Here is a 13,910-nt window from a genome sequence, read left to right on the forward strand (position 1 = left end):
GTGGCAAATTACACTTGCAACTCGCCATTGATTTCCACCAGGATGGCATGGACTATTGCACTGGAAGCGGGCCCTGTTACGCGTTCGTGTAAACTTGGCCGATTTAGGAACGGGGCTCGTTCCGGCTAAATACTTGAGGAGGGGTAGGTTGCGGTACAAAGACCCTGGCTAGGTCCCCTTGTAGGAGCCTTCCTCAGTAGCCCAAATTTCAATTAACTCTTCTGGCCACACCTACGGTTGTACCCCTTGAACCACTTATTCTGAGATTATCTACCCAGCTCTAGTCTATGTACTGCATGTTCTCAATGATCAGAGCAGAGGCACCACCCCCGCCGTTGCAAATACCAGCACAGCCAATCCTAGCCTTCTTCTCTTTAAGTGCCGAGGTAAGGGTAGTGACGATGCGGGCACCAGAACAGCCAAGCGGGTGGCCAATGGCAACAGAGCCACCATACACGTTAACCTTTTCGGGGTTAAGACCAAGAATTTTGATATTTGCGAGGGCTACCGCGGAGAAAGCCTCGTTTATCTCATACAAGTCGATCTGCTCAGCGGTCAGACCAGCGTGCTTAATGGCCTTGGGAATGGCCAGTGAGGGGGCAACAGTGAAACGCTCAGGCTCTCGCTCAGCATCACCCCAGCCGAGAATCCGGGCGAGTGGCTTGAGGTTTAGCTCCTTGAGCTTGGCCTCGGAGACAAGAACGACAGCGGCGGCACCATCGTTGATTGGAGCAGAGTTAGGTGCAGTGATGGTCCCATCTGGTCTAAAAACGGGGCCCTTTGCCTTAAGCTTGTCGATATCAAGGTTCTTGATCTCATCGTCCCGTTCAATCTTGTAGGAAGGCTTCCCTCGGCCACTGCTGATCTCTATAGGAACAATCTCGGTGAAGAGACCAGCTTCGGTGGCAGCCTGGGCCTTCTTGTACGATTTGATTGCATACTCATCTTGAGCCTTACGGGAGAGACCATACTCTCGAGCGCAAAGCTCGCCAGCAATACCCATGTGCTCCTTATCATACGGATCTGTCACGCCGTCCTTGAGAACGCCATCATTCAAGGTCTGGTCGCCGTATTTTACACCGGTTCTGAGACCGACTAGGTAGTGGGGGGTATTAGACATAGACTCGGTACCGCCAGCAACAACAATATCGGAGGTGCCTAGCATGATATTCTGAGCACCAAGAATAATGGCCTTCAAAGACGAGGCGCAGACCTTATTCACGGTAGTAGCGATAGTGGTCTGGGGGAGGCCAGCTCCTATAGCGCATTGCCGGGCAGGGCCCTGACCAAGACTATTAGAGGTTAGCATGTGGATTCATGAGAGCAGAAAAGAGAAGCAGTCAAGGATGCACTAACCCAGCACTGAGGACATTGCCAAAATAGATCTCGTTAACCTCCTTAGATTCAATACCGGCTCGCTCAACAGCAGCTATGAGCAGTAATGGTCAGCCAAAAGATTCCCTTAGATCAGTATCTCAAGGTAGGCCCATCTATACCCCTGATAGCAGTAGAACCTAGTTGAATGGCTGTTAAGCTCGACAGCGAGCTGTGAATATTAGCAGCATGAGCTTAGCAGAGGAAGACAGAACTGGAGTGGCCTCCTGGTCAAGCAAGTTTAATATACCCAAGAAACGAGCCGATTGGCGTACGGGCCACCGACACAATGTAAACAGGAGGAAGACCGGCCATGTTGACGAGGCTATTTATAAGATGGATAAACCTAACTCATTCTCTCGCGACTAGTGAAAGAGATGCAGATACTGAAGAAGAAGGATCAAGCAAGATGATGAAATGCAGCAATTCAACTGAAGATGTTGAGCAGGTTTTATTTTGAAGCCAAGGCAGAGACAAGGTTCTGCTTATCATCGTGCCCTTCGTCTTCGCGCTTAAACCCTTACTTCCCCGCCGGTATAATTATATAAGATGGCCGATAAGAAATGCATGTGGAGTAGTTAGTTATTTTTGGTCTTGAATCGCGACTGGGGGTTTAGTGATGGCCCTTGATCAGTAATCGGTATTAGCCCAGACTCTTGTACATTAAAACAGGGGTCCGTTTTATTTTCATACACACTAAGCCATGATTAGTTTATATCGGCAAGATGACCAAGAGGCAATTCTTGGTATTATATAATATTTGTGTGTATTAAAATAGAAATTTGTCTTTTAGTACTCCGTACAGAGCAACATTAATAATCACTTACTAGGAAGTTGACGTATATCATAAGCGAGCGGCCAGACAAGCAAGTGGCCCACTTCACCACGCTCAAGCTCCTAATACACACACACGCGCAAGTCTACTACGCCCGGTAGGCCAACACCCAAAGGGCTTTGAAGCTAAAAGTACGTAAAATCTCTCTAATTATTACCTTACTCTCACCAAACCCTTACGAATCTCGCCTCATTCTTTCCAATCTAGTCATCGTTCTTTTCCATTATCCTCGTAGGTATCAGTATGTAGCAAGCCACCCTGAAGCCCAGTTTCTCCAAGTGTTCAGTTTCCTATCTTCGGCGGCTGAAGCATTGCCTGCTTTTGGTTGTTCGAGGGGTAGCTATTGTTAGATGAGTTTAGAATCAATAAGTTAGTAATGTTTCTGTTATCGCTGTGCCAGGCGACCTGTAGCGATCGCGAACCTGATCATGGCCCCCGCCGCGTCCATGTCTGGTGTCCATTTCTGTCCATCTGATGCTGCCTTGCCATCTAGGTGAAAGGAGAGGTTGCCGCGTTTTTCTTCCGTAATTGTAGCGTCTCTCTACGGTATATCGTCCACTTCACGCAACGGAAGAGGAAATGCTCTACCGTTTCTTTTGCTCGCCCACACGGGCACTCATCCGTCGGTGCTGCCATGACCTGATATAGGTAACCATTCAATCGCGCCATTCGAGTTCTGAGCTGCGCCAGCACGCTGGCTTCCTTCCACCACAACTGGTCGTATAGCAGGCGAGTATGTGTACCGGGCAGAGCTGAGTCAACCTTTCTAGAATGCTTGCCGACTCCCTCTGGCAGTCTCCTCTCGCTTCACAGATCTGCTTTTGTTTGACTGAGAATTGTAGTCTTCGCTTTGACTGCCCCCTTACGCGGCGTGACGTACGGCTCCTTTGCATGACGGGCCGACGTCTTGGCTATCTTCTGGATTTCGAGCTCACTGTTAGAGGGTAGCCAGATGAGGTTAACTCCGTTCCCCTCTCCTCGAAACTTCTCCACAGCATCGTATATCTCTCGGATATGCCCTTGACCCGATTGTTGGCGAGGGTTATGGCCTGTGCCGCTAATCCGTTCCTCGTCAAGATCATAATGGCTCGATGTTTCTTCTCTGGCAGACAGGCTCCTAGTATTACGACCCAGTCTCACCACATACGTGACTCCAGTCACCCCCACGGATTTTAACTAATAACCTAAGACAATCTAAGTCGAACCGACCCTATTTGACTTATACTACTAGACCCGCTTCAGTCAACTTAGTTTACTAATCTTTTATAATATTAAATATAACCAAACTATGTTAACCATATTTAACTTATTATATAGTTGAAGTAGCTAATTGAGGAGATACCGGACCTAAGCTATCTATACCCAGGGTCGGGAAGCTGCTAACCCCTATGTCCGGCCTGGTGCCACAAGCTTCTTCAGCTAAACGAATTAAGGTTTCCAGGACATCTCCACCCAGCAGGTAGCTTTGAACTTTGGCATACCTAACCTTCAGTATATGAGGAAGCCTCGGCTAATTCAAAATTAGGTTGTGATGCCTGATTGACCCAGAACAGTGAAGAGCTTGCAGCATGGAGCCATTCAGGAAGCAATTTTCACCAGAAGACATTCCTGATCTATCAGGAAAAGTCATTATTGTGACAGGGCAAGTACGAATCAATTGCATTGGACCTGGCTAATGACTGTGCGGCTACAGAGGCGGAACTGGAATCGGCAAGGAAACGGTAACCCAACTTCTGCGACGTAATGCTCGAGTATACGTGGCGTCCCGGTCAAAGAAGAAATTTCAACAGTTGTTAGAAGACTTATCAGTTCCCGATCATTACGAGTCTTTGAGGTTCCTGGAACTGGACTTGTCAGACATGAAGAGCTGCATTCACGCGGCGAAGCAGTTTGAGAAGCTCGAGAAGAGGCTTGACGTCGTGGTTGCTAATGCCGCTCTCTCTGTGATGGTAGGGCCAAGATTGAAAAGGACATTCCTTTCATAGCTCTGATAGGCATTGTCACTAATACTCTATAGCCTCAGACGCTGACAAAGGATGGGTTGGAGATTCAGTTTGGTGTAGGTTTACTACACTGCTGCACGTGTGACCTACGACTAACGCGATATTAGACCAACGTAAGAGTGGTGGAAACTGCCGATCTCGATGGGTGGAGGCTAATCATTTCAAACTTTAGCATCTCGGACACTTTGTATTTGTTTACAACCTCTTGGTAGGTGCATGGTGGGCAACCTTGCTCCATCCGCCTATTGGTGCATTCGTGAACAAAGGAACCCTACAGAATCAGACAATAGCAAGTTGTCGTAGCAGTCAACGTGCACATAAGCATGATCCTTTTTCGGTCAGCAAGGATGCTGTGAGGTGTGATGTTAGATTTGTAACTCACAGCGCTTCGTGTCTTTTTTTTTTCTTCCAGCTCGAAACGCCAACACCAGCGAGAAATATAGGTCTCGAAATACAGAAAATCCCCACATTCTACAAGTTGAGGGTGGCCGTAGCTTCAAGCTTGTGATTGAGTGCCTGACAATGGCTCAGTTTTACGGTATAAATGAAGGTGCTATCTGGGAATTCCAGGAGGAGCCGAGTGCCCTTTGGGCAGGTGGGTCAGTTCTCTATCTTAAGCGAAGAGAGCACAAGATGGTATGCATCAGAATGATGACAGATTGCAGATCCAACTAGAGCGGGGTCTCTCATGGCGGAGACGGCAGCAAGCTTTGGGAGTTTTATATTTCAGTCACTGAAATAACCAGCCCCATTCCCTTACCATATTTTCTTGGCCTTTGCCTTACTCCTATCAGCCTTAAATCACCGGACTATTCACTCCTGTTTGTGAATCTTGTCCCAGGACATCACTTGCATCGAACGACGTGCCTCACCGTCATAGACAATTGAACATGCATCATCGGCAAGCCAGAATACTACATCGACGGTACGAAGAGATAACCTTCGACCAGTCCCTTTATTGGGACGAGGCGGATCCCCCTCCGAACCCCAACACCTCCATATTCTAACTCAGCGAGCTTCTGAAACCACAGCCGCATTTGCCTCTGCCCTAGGAATTATTCACAGACGATTCTGACAGAATCGTCCATACAAATGCGATTTTTCAGGCCATGCATTACTACAATATCGCTTACTACTGGGCCGAGTCGCTGATTGGTTAAGATTTCCACTTGAGGTTAGTTAGGGTTAGCATCATTTTTTAAGGTTTACGGCATTTTGGCAAAAAGGGTTCTGCAATATAGAATAAGATCATGATAGCATTTACTAACGTGAATCACTAGTATGTGAGCCAGACAAGCATGTGAGCCAAAAATCCCTCATCCTACATCATCACTACCTAATCAAATAATTCTCAACCACCCAGTATGTCACAACCCAATAAAGAAGGTAGAATCCTTCTTGCACTTCAGGCCCTTCAAAATAACCCAAAATTAAGCATCCGGCGCGCTGCAAATATATATAACGTCAATCGCAGTACATTACGTCGCCGCCAGAATGGCGCTCAATCCCGACGCGACTGGACACCAGGATCACGAAAGCTATCTAATCTAGAAGAAAAGACTTTAGTTCGCTTTATTCTAAAGCTAGATTCCCAAGGGTTTCCCCCAAAACTGTCTTTTGTTGAAGCAATGGCTAATTGTCTCCTCGCTGACCGCAACGCGTCACCTGTCGGCATGCACTGGGCTAACAATTTTATCAAGCGACAACCAGAGCTCAAGATGCGTTTCTTTCGGAGATATGATTACCAGAGAGCCAAATGTGAAGATCCGACTATTATTCGAAATTGGTTTAGGCTTGTAGAGAACACAATCGCGAAATACGGTATCCAATCACATGATATTTGGAATTTTGATGAGACTGGCTTTATGATGGGCATGATTTCAAGCGGAATGGTCGTCACAGGTTCAGAAAGGCTTGGAAGACCGAGATCAGTGCAGCCTGGAAACCGTGAATGGATTACAGTCATTCAGGCGATTAATGCGGAAGGCCAGGCGATTGAGCCGTTTATCATTGGCGCGGGCCAAAATCACCTTGCTAACTGGCATGAAGAACCTACCCTCCCGTGCGATTAGGTTATTGCAATGAGCCAAAATGGCTGGACAAATAACGAACTGGGTCTTGAGTGGCTAAAGCACTTTGACCGACGCACAGCTGATCGATCAGTTGGTTCCTATCGTCTTCTGATCCTTGATGGCCACGAAAGCCACCACTCTGTCGAATTTGAGAGATATTGCGAGGCAAATAAGATTATTACGCTCTGTATGCCGGCTCATTCGTCTCATCTACTCCAGCCTCTCGATATTGGGTGCTTTGGGCCACTTAAAAAGGCATATGGTCGACAAATTGAGGATCTGATCAGAAGGTCTGTACATCACATTTCGAAGACCGAGTTCTTTCCTGCCTTTGCCGCCGCCTTTCAAGCCACTATGACCGAAAAGAATATCAGAGGGGCTTTTAGAGGAGCTGGCCTTGTTCCTTTTGACCCTGAAAGTGTGATCTCAAAGCTTGATGTTCAGCTACGGACTCCAACACCTCCCGTGGAGGAGGCCAGCCAGGCTCAGCCTTGGACTTCAAAGACACCAAAGACAGTTCTCGAGGCCGAATCTCAGTCTGAATACCTGTATAGGCGAATCAGAAGGCATCAAAGTAGCTCCCCAGAGTCAATACTAGGAGCTCTGAAGTCACTTGCAAAGGGAACAAAGGCAATAATGCATGAGAATGCCTTATTGACGGCTGAGCTTAGAGAAGTTCGAGAGGCAAATGAGATTCTAAGCCGGCGCCGAAGGGCAAAAAGAATCCGACTACAGAAAGGAGGAATGATGACTGTAGGAGAAGCAAGAGATTTAATTGATCAGATGGATGTTGATATGCAGGTAGTGGCCGAATCGTCGAGGAGTGGTGGTCAAGGAAGGTCGGCGCGACCGGGGGTTCGGCGCTGTGGTATATGCGGCAAGACGGGACATAATGCAAGAACATGTCAGGAGGATATTAAGGTATCTGGAGTAGGGGATAGTAAGTAATTTTAAATTGATTAGCTAGTTTGTGGTGTTTTTGTTGTAATATTTAGTTTGAAGGCTAAGAAAAGTGGCTCACATACTAGTGATTCACGTTATACTATAAGATATTATTAATTATTATACTGGCAGAGACTTGGAAGATCTATTTAACTTAAAGCTTCCAGAAGATGGCAATATAGCAGTTAAATAGCTTCTAGTATTAAAAGGGTATAGCTGTATTATATCTGCATATAGGTATCTTATGGTAGTTTAAGATAATATTGTCTATCACTGGAAAAGAGTAGAGCATAGGGAAGCAGAGATACAATAGGAAGAGGTTATGCTGTAGACTTAGATAGGTAGGAGGTATACTTGATACTGGATCGTCTGAGACGATAGCGACATCAGCATTATGCTAGATAGTGCTGATATTATAAGATGCAGCGCTATAGAAGAGATAATTGCTAAGAGTTAGGCCTGGCTGAAAGAAGAGGACGCTATGTGACTCCAGAAGGGAGATTTAGAAGAGTGAATAGACCGCAATTTGCCGTAGGTTAAGAGGTTAGGTTAGATATAGCACTTTGGCTCCTAGGACTTACTCAGTATTTACAATGCAGTTATATAGGTATAAGCAAGGGAAGTAATAGGCAATAGGGCTAAGAAAGATAAGCAAGCAATCTGTAAATAACTATTACTTAGTTAACTTAGGCAGAGCTTTAACCGTAAGGTAGACTGCTGCTGCTGGCGACTTAATAGCATGCCGATAGAAACACTGCAGTGGCTCTCTAGCATTATAGCAATAAGTCTAAGCGGCATACTATTTGGCCATAAAGGTAAGAAGTCATTAATAATTAAGTATTATTCAGTAGGTTACCGCTATTTAAGCTTTTACTGAAGATTATATTGTATTAGATATAAAGAGGCACTTTAATGCTAGGCTATTTAGTTTATAGATAAGCAATAGAGCTTACTGCATAATATTAATAAAGAGCTTGAAGGGGATGCATTTCCCAGCAGCCGAGACAGTAGGTTCTATAGTGGCAGAGATGAATGCTGATAGTGAGGAAGAAGAGGAGGATAAAGATGTAGGCAAGTGCGAGGAAGTGATCGACAATAGTGGCATAAGCAGTCTAATGCATAATGCACTTAATTGAGCTATATTCCGGTTTATTATTTCTTTAATTTAAATAAAAGTTGATAGAAATGCATATATGAACCCACTACTATGCTTTTATGCAGCACTTAGTATGAGATAATGTCCGCTAAGCTATATAGAGCCGCATTTATATATAGGCATGCTAGCTGGTATACTATAGTAGGCCTGGCTGTTCTTTCTGGAGGCTGTATTCGAGGATCAGCCGCAGGATCAGGATAAGGTCAGAGTGAAGGCAGTGCTTACATTTAAGGAGCAGCATGCCGCATAGATATATATCGGTAGCCATACCGTCATAAGCACAGTCATCAGATAGATGGCATATAGGAAAGGGCACCGCCAAAAGATAGGAGGGCAGCCGTCAATACGATAGGCAGATGATAGAGAGGCACTATTCCATATAGGTAAGGAACTCAATATCGAAAAATTCACCTGCATACTCTACAGTCAAGTTATAGGGGCGCATAAGATGCTAGACTGGCTATTCGGGGGATCATGACATAAAATCAGCGGAACAATTGACATAAGGCGGATTATCGATAATATAGTGCGGCTCAGGGCAGGTCAGTCATTTGCAAGCAACCTGAAGAATAGCTAGTTAGAGCCCAGGCCGGCAAAGGTGATGCAGCTGATAGAAGCGTTAATATAGGATGCGGCATAGAATCAGTGGAAGCAGCAGAAGGTTTATATATAGCTCCGCAACTTATGACTGTCTTAAGAGATACTATTCATACTTACATACATATAGGGCAGGCTCCTAATCAAGAATTATCAGCAGAAACGCATTGCGTTTCCTGTTTTTGACCAATCACCGTCTAGCATTTTCGCCCCATATTTCCCCCCATAGAAACGCATTGCGTTTCTTGTACCGCCCTAATGAAATCAGAAAACCAAAAACACGAAACGCGTCGCGTTTCCGTCGGCTGACCCTTGTCGAGTTCAACAACTTGACTACTCCAGATCTTAACAACAACATTCATTGCCATCGTCTACTGAAACTCACGTGTTTATCATCTTCGTATAATGTCTACTCCATCTCCGCCATTCCATCCTGTCTATTATATTTATATATGCTTAGTCATAATGACCCGCTCCTCTGTTCACGAACAACGTAGCCATCCCACTTTACCCCCAGCAAAGCTGCAGAAGCTCGAGGGGCCGACCCATTATTGTAACTTACCGGAAGCAGCCATTATATGTACCAAGTGCGGTTTCGCTTTAATTCCTAAACGTGTCTCGGAGTAACCAGGCAAGAAGCACGGCATGAGTTTGAGCCCCTCCTATCCTTATTCAACCTCTCAGATCTAGACCCCTAGTTCTATATACCAAACTCAATTGTAGTAGAATTGATTTATTTTACGCTGTATTACAGGGGGTAGCCTTGACTTTTACAGGGGGTAGACTTGAATTTCTGACTGGGCCTTTGTTACACGTCAAGGGTGCGGCGATACTATATCGCAGCGCGTAAAGTTTTACCTCAGGTTTATTATTATCACCGCAAATAAAAACTATAGCCAAAATTTATATCCCTCTAGAACCGATTTTATATCATGACGCTTAATTATATAACAGAGCCTGGTTCTTCTAATCCTATATATCCCTTCATCCTTCCCCCTAAGTATCAAATTCTCATATGCCAGACATGCCAGTATGCTCACTAGACTGGCTGGCTGGGGTGATCCGGTGAGCTCTATGCAGGTCGGTCAGCTGCTGGGTATCTTGTGAACAATATTGAACAGGACAGGTACATGCTTTCGGAGATGATCTGCTCCGGAAGACGTGGCTTGCGCCGAGAAGAACTCCGCTGCGCCTTTCATGTCACATCGATTGCTCAGAGCACACTGACCTATCGGTTGATCCTGATAGTTCAGTTCGACAAGGAAGGTCCTGTGCGACCTAATCCATCTCTTCCTTCCCTTTGCACCTTTTCGAGCCAGCGAATCCTCTTGGACGAAGCGACGGTTCTTCCAGGTAATCTTGGACAGATCTCCAATAGTCGGATTAGGAGGTAAAGCTGCAACGACTGCCTTTTCCAACCGCTTGGCAACCGTCATCGGCTAAGACAATCGTGAGAAGACGGAAGGGGGAGGTGTGGGGCAAGGGGTCAATGTTGCTGGCGGAAAGCCAGCTGGCGATGGGGAGAGTGGCGAATTCGAAATTTTGCTGATGAAATTCAAAAAAAAGCATATGTAGAAGGGGCTGTTTTGGTGGCGCGACATGGTTGGGAAACACGTTCCAGATTGCATACCCGTGGTGGGGCTACGCGTTAGAACACGATAGTAAATACTTAATTTTGGGGCTGACCCACAGCTATTAAAAAGTAGACCTCCATCTGCGATTATCTGGTGTAGGGTAGTGGTCCGGGAAGATCTGAATTTTCGCCTCGATAGACGATTGCACGATGCATTTGTCATATATCAATTATTCCAAATTACGAAAGGCATGAATTGATTTGATTGAAAGGAAGAATTCGGCAATTTGATTGATTTGATTGGGGTGATTGATTGATTGAGTTGACATATGATGGAATACTATTAGTATCCACATCCTAGCCACCAGCACATCGGACCACCTTAGCCACACTGTCTCAACACTTCTTGCAGGCTGAGAGCTGGCGTCGCTAAAGAAGCCACTGCAAATATTGAGGAATATAACACGTCAACGTTGTTCGTAGAGGGCGCTGTAGACTCCATTCCTTCTGGTTCAGAGCGTCCAGCTGGATCACGGTCGCGGAAGAACGCGATCATGGAGTACGTCGGCACTGATCTAATAGGGAAAAAAAAAGCCCAAGGTGGTGAACTAAGCTATATTAAGGTTAGTGTGACGGGAAGGGTGAGTTGCAAGGAGCCCCCCCCTCGACGAAAAATATACATAGATACATAAATACTAGGCCCACGCATTCTAGCTGGCAGAAGCCCAATTCTTAAAGCCTTGAATGTGGCAACCATCATCAGACGTTACCCCTGAATGCTTTCTGTGGAACAACGAGTGAACCAGATGATTCTCGTGATTGGTTCGACTATGGCCCAGTCTCCAACGTGGAATGCAATCAGGGATATCGGAATGTCATGATGACGATTAACGAGCTGAAATTTGAGACCGATCTTGCGTGGGCCGGGAACATCAACCCCGGACGTGAGCTGGAACCATCTGCACGGCTACTAGGCCAAGAAAGGGATGAACAGGGATACAGCACAGTATCAATAGGCTACCCTAATCGAGAGGTTTTCTCCTCCAGTCTGCTATGGAGAAATGTCGATCCTTGAGGCAACTAAACGTTGACCACAAAGGCCGCACGGGCCGTACCGTTCGTTATCGCATCAAAAGCAATCTGGCGTCCAAGAATGCTGCAACCTTGTTACAATAGCCACAACACCGCAGTTTGGGGGTGCATTTCTGTGATGTAACGAGCGTATTGAGCATGGCCGAAAAAGCTACGGAGCCACATACAGCACTGGAGATGCACCTCTGCTGATATGGTTGAGACACGTCTGGTCTATTGCTGGTATGAGATACTTAGAGGGACATGAAGATAAGGCGCTGGACACAATGACTGAAAGCCGGCATGCAGATGGTGATTTAAACCGAAGTTCAGAGGCTGGACGTCTAAATGATAACAGAAATAGCACGGAAGTTAGATTAAGATTCTAGTTGGCTTCTGGCCAGGCACGAGGTGAATGAACCCCCTTTGCAATTCGGAAGTATTATGCACCCAGCACTAGAGACGAGAAGGCAAGCGCACGTCCACAGGTGCTAGGCTTCTTACATGTACAGCGACCAAAAAAAAAAGCGCGCTACCATGGTGCTTGGACCCCCAAAGAATTGAGTTCTCTGGCGCCAATAGAGTTCCGGGTTGATTCCCGGGCGCCCGCCAACATCATCGCGGATAGTTGCGCTTAGTAGTTGATGGCCCCCTTCTCCAGAATTTTAGGTTTCTTATGTCCAACCGCAGCGACGAGAATAGCCATGGTCGACATATACGTCCCATTTGCTCCGAGTTTGTTTTCTGGATCTCTTAACAATTCTCTCACCCCCCACCTATAATTAGAATAAGGACAGCACAGTGCATTTGTACAGCCAAGGCTGCGAAAAATGTTTTTTTGCTGGGGTCCCTGGAATTTTGTGTGAGTTTCGTGATTGAGGGTAGGGCACGACGCCACACTAAGCACGCCAAGAGACGAACAATTTCGAGCACAAAACGACAAATAATGACGTCGTCTAAGTCATACATGGTCAAGGCAGAGCCCTGCATTTGGGTGAGGCATGCCATTGCGGGAGGGCATCAGAAAAAAACGTTTGCCAAAGCAACGTGTGGTTGTGGAGTTTCCAAGGGCAACGCGCGCCATTTGGTCCGCATACTATCACATCATGTTGCATCAACCACCAAAGGAAAGGCGTGAACAGCCTCTGTCATCGGGCAGTAATAGAAAAATGATACTTTCATTGGTTCATTGTCTCGCCATCTAGGTTTGAGCCTCTCTGACCTGCGCCGCAAGCTTCAACGGGTAAGTCAGAACGGGTCATAATTCAAGGGATGAGCTGTATTCCGCATTGGGTCCTTTTTGTCTTGATAAATGGTATTCATTATGAATGGCTGGCTCGCGGCATTGTTGGAGAAATGCAATAGCATGATATCCGAAACCCAGGTTTCTCGATTGGCTCAGAATAATTATCTAGAGCAGAAGTTTTGTTTCGCGTTTCTAATCGATGTTCTCTCTACCATCGAGGGGGAAAAACGATGCTCACTTAGAATCACGTCGTTTTCTATGAATTGAACCTTGGCCAACACACAGACACATACAGACGCGTGTGCACGGGACTTTTTTACTACCACGATAGAAACGTCGTCACCTGTCTCGGGACTTTCATTTTCACAACACTCCCCTCTCGCTTGCGCCCCATGTTGGTTCGAAGGCCACGCTGGAACCTTTCACGTTTTTCAGAGACACCCCCCCATGCCTCCCTTCTTTGATGCTTCGCACCTCGTTTTACAGAGTAGCAATTCGGTACAAAGCAGGTTGCTGTAATGCCCAAGATGCAATTATCAATCGACCTTCTGTAATGGCGTGAGTTTGTGTACTACCTTATATGATACTTACAGGCGCATCTGAATTGTATGGCTTGATAACGAACTTTTGCTCCGTAGCATTGGACTGGAAGGATGTCCCTAATCAACCCCACGTCTGGGGCAAGTGTAAAATCTTACCGGGCTGAGTTCTCTTTCCATGTCTTTCTTGCCTCGATCTCGACCTCATCCCTTCTCTCATAATCGCTCCTTACTCCTACCTACTGAAAGCATTGTCTCTAGTTGTACACCCTTTAGAATCATCTCACCGGTCCCTCATCTATATAGATCTTTTCGTTTCCTCGGTTATGTTTTCGGTTATCTATGTACTCTACAGTACCATTATACTCTAAGTTTGCTTGAATTTGACTTGCAGTCTCAAAATAAGGCCGTTGCTTTGTGTCTTCTTATCTCCCCCGCTCTCCCTTCCTTCCCATTGATTGCACTTTCCTAAAGCCAAACCCAAGCGTTTTTTTACCATTTC

General features: G+C 46.1%; 2 protein-coding genes across 2 annotated transcripts; one reads left to right on the top strand and one right to left on the bottom strand.

Moving 5' to 3' along the window:
• Nucleotides 1-280: 280 nt before the first annotated feature.
• On the bottom strand, nucleotides 281-1,689 carry FOXG_16673 (acetyl-CoA C-acetyltransferase; the record flags this gene model as incomplete). The annotated part of the gene is made up of 4 exons (XM_018396697.1): nucleotides 281-1,292; nucleotides 1,357-1,429; nucleotides 1,497-1,546; nucleotides 1,625-1,689. The coding sequence occupies 4 exons, from the start codon at nucleotides 1,687-1,689 to the stop codon at nucleotides 281-283; spliced, it is 1,200 nt and encodes a 399-aa protein (XP_018257429.1).
• Nucleotides 1,690-4,068: 2,379 nt separating this feature from the next.
• On the top strand, nucleotides 4,069-4,424 carry FOXG_22550 (uncharacterized protein; the record flags this gene model as incomplete). The annotated part of the gene is made up of 3 exons (XM_018402965.1): nucleotides 4,069-4,158; nucleotides 4,227-4,268; nucleotides 4,320-4,424. 3 exons carry the CDS (start codon nucleotides 4,069-4,071, stop codon nucleotides 4,422-4,424), a joined length of 237 nt encoding a protein of 78 aa, XP_018257430.1.
• Nucleotides 4,425-13,910: the final 9,486 nt, after the last annotated feature.

This window comes from Fusarium oxysporum, chromosome 15 (genome assembly GCF_000149955.1).
Source record: "Fusarium oxysporum f. sp. lycopersici 4287 chromosome 15, whole genome shotgun sequence".
Classification (NCBI taxonomy): Eukaryota; Fungi; Ascomycota; class Sordariomycetes; order Hypocreales; family Nectriaceae; genus Fusarium; species Fusarium oxysporum.